The sequence below is a fragment of the Oryza brachyantha genome, chromosome 3 (genome assembly GCF_000231095.2).
Source record: "Oryza brachyantha chromosome 3, ObraRS2, whole genome shotgun sequence".
Classification (NCBI taxonomy): Eukaryota; Viridiplantae; Streptophyta; class Magnoliopsida; order Poales; family Poaceae; genus Oryza; species Oryza brachyantha.
The window spans coordinates 14,876,068-14,884,519 of NC_023165.2; the positions used below are offsets into that span (position 1 = coordinate 14,876,068).

At 42.1% G+C, this 8,452-nt stretch overlaps 1 protein-coding gene across 1 annotated transcript; it reads left to right on the top strand.

Annotated features, from left to right (window-relative positions):
• Positions 1-1,150: 1,150 nt before the first annotated feature.
• On the top strand, positions 1,151-8,452 carry LOC102701621. Its single transcript, XM_006650146.2, has 5 exons — positions 1,151-1,221; positions 4,824-4,992; positions 6,177-6,324; positions 6,389-6,643; positions 6,730-8,452. Exons 1-5 carry the CDS (start codon positions 1,151-1,153, stop codon positions 7,899-7,901), a joined length of 1,815 nt encoding a protein of 604 aa, XP_006650209.2. The 3' UTR covers positions 7,902-8,452.

Consider the following 8,452-nt stretch of genomic DNA (forward strand, 5'->3'; position numbering starts at 1 on the left):
GCGTCAGAGTGAATAATAGACCACCAGTTTATAGAACATATTAATCCTGAGAGCATAGCTATACAAATAAATGTGCAAAACAAACAACAAAGATAAAATTAGTCGTATTTGGGATATATAGCATAAATAATACTGCACAACTCGCATGAGCAATTGTCTTGTAATAATTGTTCAAAAAAAATGTACACACACAAGCAAACAAGCCTACTTTAATTACATAAAGTACGGAATTAACTAAGAAAAATTTGAAAATCTATTTTAAAAGTGTGAGATGATGAACTTCTCTATAGAAATGTTTTGTTAAGAAAATACACCGTTTAGTTGTTCGGGAAGCATGCATGCAAAAGCCAAGGAAAAATCTGCCATAAACAGCGCAACCTAGATATTGGTTTAGGAGATGCTTAACCATGCTTTTATATCAATCAGCCTAATGTGGAATATCACATATAATTTCAACCCTAGTCTAATAATGATGATAGTGAGTACCATCATGATATTAATCCAATTAAAATATGCCTAATGGTAGGCCATTGGTGTCACACGCCTATGACAGTTAAGGGCCCATCCGTGCGAAACTCTGGGAGTATTATAGTGCTAACCACAAGCTAACGTGGGCAATGACAAACCTGTCATATAGAGCTCTCCTTTCCGACATACCTAGGCAAGGGTGGACGTGGAGTTTGGATGGTCCCCGAGATGGCTTATCCGGCTTTCGGATTCACCTAGATAGAAGTGGGGTCTGCCTACCTTGGTTTAAGAGCAGGGGCGAAACCTGTAGTGTGATGTACTTGGTTAGGGAGGGTTGTGTAATGGGTCATGTCTAGGGATGGCAATTGGGCACAGTGGGCATGAGTATTGTCTACCATATCGATATATGTAAAAGAAATTTATGCCTGTAAGTAAACCCGTTACTACGTCATGGGCAAAAAAATATGCCCAAACATGCTACCTGTGAGTACCGTATACCCGTTTACCCACCAATATAGACATCAACATATACAATATAAAGGACGAAGGACGGGGCTGGATGCTAACCGCAGAGGACGAAGGTCAGACACGATTGGCGTCGAGGGCAGGGGATGTGGGCTGCCGGTGTTGGGGAGTGTCGAGCGGCGGGGCAGATTGGTGTGCTGGCATCGGAGGTGTGGAGATGGGGGTGTCAGGGGCAGCAGATGTGGGCGTCGGCAGTGAGGATGGGGGAGGGGATGGGAGCGACATCAGGTGGGGGAATATGGGATGGCTGGATGGGGGTGCTGGACTCTGGATTCTATACGGATAGAAGAGAAACCATAGAATATGTCTTATATGTGATGTTGTTTGGCGCCACCTGTCAGTCTAGTGTTAACAGATAAACGGGTAAAGCGGGTATGGATAATGCCTACCCGTGCCCATGCTCGTTTACCCGTTTGGTAGTGATTTTGACCCAATAAAAACACCGTGGGAATTAAATAGAGAACAAACACAACGCTAATAGGCTTTTACCCATAGGTAAACGGGTACACAAGCACAATTGCCATCCTTACTCGTGTCACCATCCCTTTTTGATATGTTGTGGTGGCATGTTGGCGTACGGTAACATGTCATAGGGCTATCTTATGGGTACAGTGGTATACCTCTAGTCAAAGTAAAACTATTTAAATAGTTATGCCGATAGTTATGGGCAACCTACCAGATTCACTGTGATTAGTTCCCTTTTAATGAACTTGACTTAATGGAACTGGTGTAGTTCAGGTGGTGGGTTAGGTTTGTTGTAACATGGTTTAACGTTAGACAGTGTTGAGTATTATTGTTTAATTTACTTTAACAACCTTTATTGCTTTCAACCACTGTCTTATAACTGCTTAACAAAAGAATCTCCCAGCCTCACTTGGAAGACTTGCATCATATCTTTCCACTCGGTATGATTTGGGCTTTACTCTCCCCACCCCAAAGCTGAAGTACTTCTCGGATGGAGGTAAATCGCATGAGTAGGCTTCTACCTTCCTTCAAGGATTCCTATGGAGTGAAGTCGCCACACTGCAGGCATCAAGTCTTTAGTTTAACTTAATTACTTTTCCGTTGCATTTTTAAGACTTTTCAATATTTTGGAAGGTACTTTATTGTTTGTATATCCTGATCAGTCCGGGACAGATGTTTAATGCATATTTTGCTTGGGAATTCTGGCTTATGAATTTATGGCGTGACATCACATCTAAGTTCGATCCCCATACTTCCATCCTCAACGCCCCCTCTCCCCCAACCCCACCACTAAACACTAACACTAACCCAGCGATGCTCATTTGGATGCGGTCAGGACGCACACAACTGTTAGCCCAATAGGTGAGGAGGATGTACAGTAAAACTCCAGAACAACCCCGTCTCATTGATTTTTAGTTGACAACTTGACATGATTCTATGGCTTTCTGTATGCATTTTGCCTCCAGTGGATGATACATGTGTTAAGTTACTTAGATCAATCAGGTCGCGTTGAGATTAGAGATGTCATTAGGTATGCATTACTTATCCCTATGTCCATAACATAATGGTTGGATAGGGTTAGGTAAATGAAATTTTCATCTTTGAATTCTATGTATGGGACACGTATGCCTGGTATACTTTGTCCATACACATTTGATATGAATAAACTTGAACCTAAAATTTTTAAACTTGCGTTCGTATTACAAATTTATAAAATTTGATTAAAATTCAGGGGATGATACATATAGAAGAGCAACCTTATACAAAGTTTGACTCATTTCTACCTGTAGGACGCACATTTGCCTCTTGTCTTACCTATTGGGTTATTCATCCACGATGCATAATACCACTTGATTAATCTATGGGTAAAATTGAATATAAATATGTGTTACTCAATACAATTTGACAAGAGATTCACATACAACCTCCATGTAGAAAAAAACTCCATTTTTAGCTTCTCTTGTTTATCCAAATAAGGATTTTAATTTTTGAGCAATTATTACGTTTGAGTTTGGTGACGTAGGAGATAAATGACTTGAAATTTGAAAAGGGAGTGCCTAGATATCACCCGTGTGATTTTTCACTCAGAATCACATGCATGTAAATATAATATAATTATAATATAATTACAGTTTAAATAGCATCGAGTTAAAATGTATCTACTATATAATTATCATGCAAGTCTCATGCATAAAAAAACTAGCATATATTAGTGCTAGTTATGATGTAACTATAATATGAATTATATTAGTGTGTTTTCAAGAAATTACTTGGGTGATTTATAGCAAAATCGATTTGAAAAAGTAGTGAACAAATGTAATTGGAATTTAAAAAAATGAATAAAATTCTAGATCTCATTTGGTACAACTCAGACTCAGCTAACAGCCGAGACTGAAATGGAGCTGCTTGAATACAGCTCCACTTCTCTACCATTTTTTCATACTCATATTGCGCAAACTCATATTGCGCAAGCCTGCTCCAATTCTATTTTATGTGAAGCTGAATTGTTTAGTCAGTTAGACTCTAGCATTATAAGATGTGAAGTCGGAGTCGTGTTATATTGTTTGTAGGTTTGTATTGATTTGCAAACCATTTATCCAAAAGAGGGCAGAGAGTATTTGGTCTTGTTCAGTCCCTAAAAAGTTTTACCAAAAACATCATATCGAATTTTTAGATATTTAAATAGAGCATTAAACATAGATAAAATAAAAAACTAATTACACAGTATAGGAGAAATCTTTTGACGAATCTTTTGAGCCTAATTAGTTTATGATTAGCAATAAGTGCTACAGTAACCAACATATACTAATGACAGTTTAATTAGGCTCAAAAAATTCATCTCACGGTTTCCACCCGAGCTGTGAAATTCATTTTTTTTATTCGTGTCCGAAAACTCCTTTCGACATCTGATCAAACGTTCGATGTGACCCCTTCTCAAAAAAATTGCCATCTGTTTAGGGCCCGTTCAGTACCCAAATTTTTGTTCCAAAACATCATATCAAATTTTGGACACCTAAATAAATCATTAAACATTGATGAAAATAAAAACTAATTGCGTAGTTATGGGAAAAATCGTGAGACGAATCTTTTGAGCCTAATTAGTGCATGATTAATCATAAGTGCTGCAGTAACCCACATGTGGTAATAACAGATTAATTAGGCTCAAAAAATTCGTCTCACAGTTTCTTAGCAGAATTTGTAATTTGTTTTGTAATTAGACTACATTTCGTACTTTAAATGTGTGTCCGTACATCCAATATAATGTTTTGCAAAAAAAATTTTGTAAACAAAACGAGGTCTTAGTCAAACACGTCAGGTCAAATGGCAAGCCCCGTAATAAACCTCGTGCTTGCTTACTTCCACAAACGCCCATAGGAAGCCCCCTCCCAGGCCCAACCGCATCCTGCCACGTGGGCCCAAAGCAGCCGCCTCGCCTCTTTTAACCCCCCGAAACCGACGAATCCGACCCGTCCAATCTCCATCCGACAGCCCCCAAGACAGCCCGCGCCCTCTCCCCGCAACCCACGCCCCCGACCCGCACCACACCCTCCCCCCTACCCCGCATCACCGACACGCGTGGCCCACAGGAGGATGGCCCCACACGTCAGTCACAGCCGCACGTCCCCCAGACCGCGTCGCGAGCAAACCGCACGGCCGCATCCCCACACACACAGAGATACACACGCCTTCGCCGCTGCGTGCGGTCCAGCCAGGCCTGCCGGCCAAGCGGCGGGCGGTGGGCCCCACGTGGCCGCCACGGCGTTTCCCCGTTTTGCCCCCGGCGGCTTCTAGAAGCGCGGGGTGCCACGCTGGCGCGATTAGTGGAAACGGGCAGGGGGCAGAGGGGTAATTTCGCATGGCGACAGGTCGTGGCGCTATAATTGGGGGGAAAAAAAGGGGATCGGAGGACAGGTCACGGTTTGCCCCCAATTCGCGATCCCCCCTCCCACTCCGGCCCAGATTCCGGCGAGCCGTCGCCCCCGACCCCCAAATTGGCCGCGGATCCTCGCCGCCCTCGCCGCGGGCTCCCGATCGGTACTGGTTTCCCCTCCCCCCGTTGTCTCACTCGGCTCTTAGGGTTAGGGCTAGGGTTTGCGCTGCCGCGGCTGTGATCTGATCGGGGGTTGCCTCGATTCGGTCCCGGTGGCGTCTCGGGTCCGCGTTATTGTTCGTGTTCTTGCCCGATTGTGATGTTATTGTGGCGTGGTATGAAGGTGGTGCCGGGTGGTTGCTGTCGTCGTTGGTTGACCTGTTGTCTGCTGCTAGGGGAATAGTAAGAAAAAGGTGGGGAGAAATTAGAAAGAGAGGACTGTTATTGTAAATTGACTCATGCTACAGTCAATTGGAGAAAAAATTGCAACTGAGGAAATTCGAATATGTGCAATTCTGACTGAATTTATTTTCTTAAGAATATGTGGAACATGCTCTTATTGATAGAAATGATGTATAATTCGCCAACTAGAGAATTTATGGAAATTTTATTCACCGATGCTAGATGGTTGTGAAATGCATCAGACCAATTAGATGTCAATACATTATCTACGCTTGCAAAAGAACTGCAGCATCTGCTTTGAATCATGCTACATAAACAATTACATACATTTACGCCGGATAAAATACTTATTCAGTTTGCATACTAGAGTTTGTGCGCCTGTATTCAGTTTATTTGACCAGTGACATGTATTCCACAGTGGTAGTATGAGTAGTATCACCATTAGGTAGTCATCTCTTTAGTTTACCTAGTTATATGAATGCTGGAATACATATAGAAATCGATAATCATTAGTTCGAAATGATTATCGTGGTCGTTTTTTCCAAACTGAGCTTATAACTGTCTCAAGGCAAGGTGGTAAATGTATATGAAATAGAAGAGCAAAACATATGAATTTTGGATGCACCCTCTAGCCTTTGTTCCTAGCCATATGGATCATTTATGATAATATGAGCTGTTTAATGCAGCTAATGTGCATGTGATGTTTAATTGGCCAGTTGAGTTTTGAGCTACTGCAGTTCTCTGTATGATTATTTTCATGATTTTGACAGGAAACAGCTTGTGATCCTGTAGTGCAGCCTATTAGAATTCTGTGCATGTTGGCATTATTATGTGCTTATCTTTTGTGCTCTCTATATCAATAATAATTGGCAAGTTAGTTGGCAGTTTTGAAGTTAAATATTTCATTATATAAATATCTAACAGTTTTCCTTTTCATTTTTGGCAGGATAGTATGGTGTTTTCACATAACAAAAATGCCAATCAGTTTGACCCTCTTTCGTATGTTAACCTGAGTGGACTAGATGCTGACAATCAACCTTCCTCATTTACCGAAATGAACTCAAGAGATGCTCCTTCAAATTCACATGTTACAGGTAGCCCTCTCATCCTGAAAGTAAAGAATCATCATATATTTGGTTTCTCATTTTTACTTCTCAGATGTTGGAAAGGAGAACATGTTCAATAACCCAGAGGAATCAAAGATCGCAAGCACTGGTCTTAAGGATGGCTCTCCAATTTCCCCTGAGAACTTCAGTTTTTCTTCTCTCCCAGGCAGCAGTTGTCATTTGTCTACGCTGGATCATGGCAAGCGATCTCTTTCTGATGTCAGGCCATTCCAGGTTGCCTGTAAGCGCCCAAAGCAAACAGACGAAAATACCTGGTTGACGAGCACGTTTGACACATCTTTTTCAGGTTTTGTATCTTTCTTGCTTGTTATATTCATTGCCGTCAATAATACGTAGAAGACATGTATTGGTAATTATGGTTGTTTGTTTCAGATTTAGCTGGTGAGACAAGAGAGCCAGATCACTTTTGTCATAATAGTGGTATCTCAGCCTGCAATACTAGTTCTGGCATCCCTTACTCTAATCTCGAGGAATTAATTGGAGAGGAAAACTTATACCTACCAGATTGGGTGACTACATTCCCTGGTTATATTGAAGATTTTTGGCCAGCTGCTGTGGCTGACCCGGCTGATGACATCAGCTCTCCTATCCATGAACACCTCCCTAGAAAAGCTGTTGCAATTGGACCTGACCACCAAGCTGACATTCCGGAATGGAGGCCTAGACTTTCAATGACCGTGCCTGGTGGTTCTGAATCTTGTGCTGATTTGTCATACAGTTCTGTTTCCACTTCAGGGTCTTCTCCCAGGGATGAGGACAGTGAAAATGATAAGTGGATCAAGCACTGTGTCATCCCAACGCCGATTTCATGTTCTGTTACTTGGGTTGGAGGCTATGAAAAACATTGTGGGTGCAGTGATGAGGGTTCCATTAGATGTGTAAGACAGCATGTTATGGAATCCAGAGAAAACCTCAAAAGAAGATTTGGAGAGGACATATTTCGTGAGTTAGGTCTCAGTGAAATGGGAGAAGATATTGCTCGGAGATGGACAGATGAGGAGGAGAGTCTCTTCCATAGAGTTGTTTACTCTAATCCTCCTTCCTTGGGCAAGAACTTTTGGCATTTTCTCCCACGTGCTTTGCCAGGTAAAACTAGCATGGAGCTTGTCAGCTACTATTTCAATGTCTTCATGCTTCGTAAGAGGGCTCGGCAAAACAGATCAGAACCATTGCACGTGGACAGTGATGATGATGAGGTTCCTGATGAGCCTTCTGTAACAGAGGAGGACGAGGATTCTGCAGTTGAGTCCCCAGCACATGGTTACTACATGAACAATCCCATGACGCCAGACTCTGAAGAATCCTTCCCTGAAAAGGTAGCTGATAGTTTATCTGAGCTCAGAGATGGACCAAGCCAGAAGAATATGGAATCAAGCACAGATAATCCTGTAGGTGACGCCGACATCCAAGATGAGTCATGCACATCATTTGAGGACCATCGTAATGGAGCTCATGAGTCTAATGGGGTTCAATGTGCAGAGTTCCACATGATGGTGCCAAATGCTACTCTAGACCACTATGGTGACCAAGGTGCGTGCATGTAGTTGTTTCTCGTGACTATGAGCATAAAAAATAGGTTATTAGATGTTGACATCATGACAGAGCCTTCGAGGATATGGCTGATGAAAGAGATCAGATGATTTGTATATTGGATTGTCAATGCTTTGTTGAGAAAGTTGTTATGAAAAAGTATGACGACAATACAATAAAGTGGATGGCCTTGGCGTTTGCCAAATTTCAAACGCTGAGATGGTTTTGATATTTGCTGAGGTTTTGAAATGTGAGGGGATTGCGCAACCGAAAGTCAAGACCATTGCATTGACAACAGATGCCTTTGCCTTGGTAGGGCTGTTGCTCCAAGCCAGAAAAGGCTCGACGGGAGCGAGCTGTATAGTGGTCAACTAGCTCAGTATTTTTCAAAGCCATTTTGTAAAGTAGCATTTGGGACAAAACTGAGCTTTTGTGCGATGTCGTCTTATATTCATTCATTGTACTCTTCCGGTCGTATATGTACAACCTATTGCATTGTGCAGTTGGAGTTGTAGAACTTAGTTGTCTGACCGTCGCCACAGTTGCAGCTACTCTGACCGAAGTT

Bases quoted from the DNA above. Each gene is read 5' to 3' on its own strand.
- LOC102701621 (XM_006650146.2), top strand. From the start codon at position 1,151: ATGGGGGTGTCAGGGGCAGCAGATGTGGGCGTCGGCAGTGAGGATGGG. The intron at 1,222-4,823 runs GTGGGGGAATAT...GCATGGCGACAG, and splicing joins GGGGATGGGAGCGACATCAG to GTCGTGGCGCTATAATTGGG. The intron at 6,644-6,729 runs GTTTTGTATCTT...TGTTTGTTTCAG, and splicing joins GTTTGACACATCTTTTTCAG to ATTTAGCTGGTGAGACAAGA.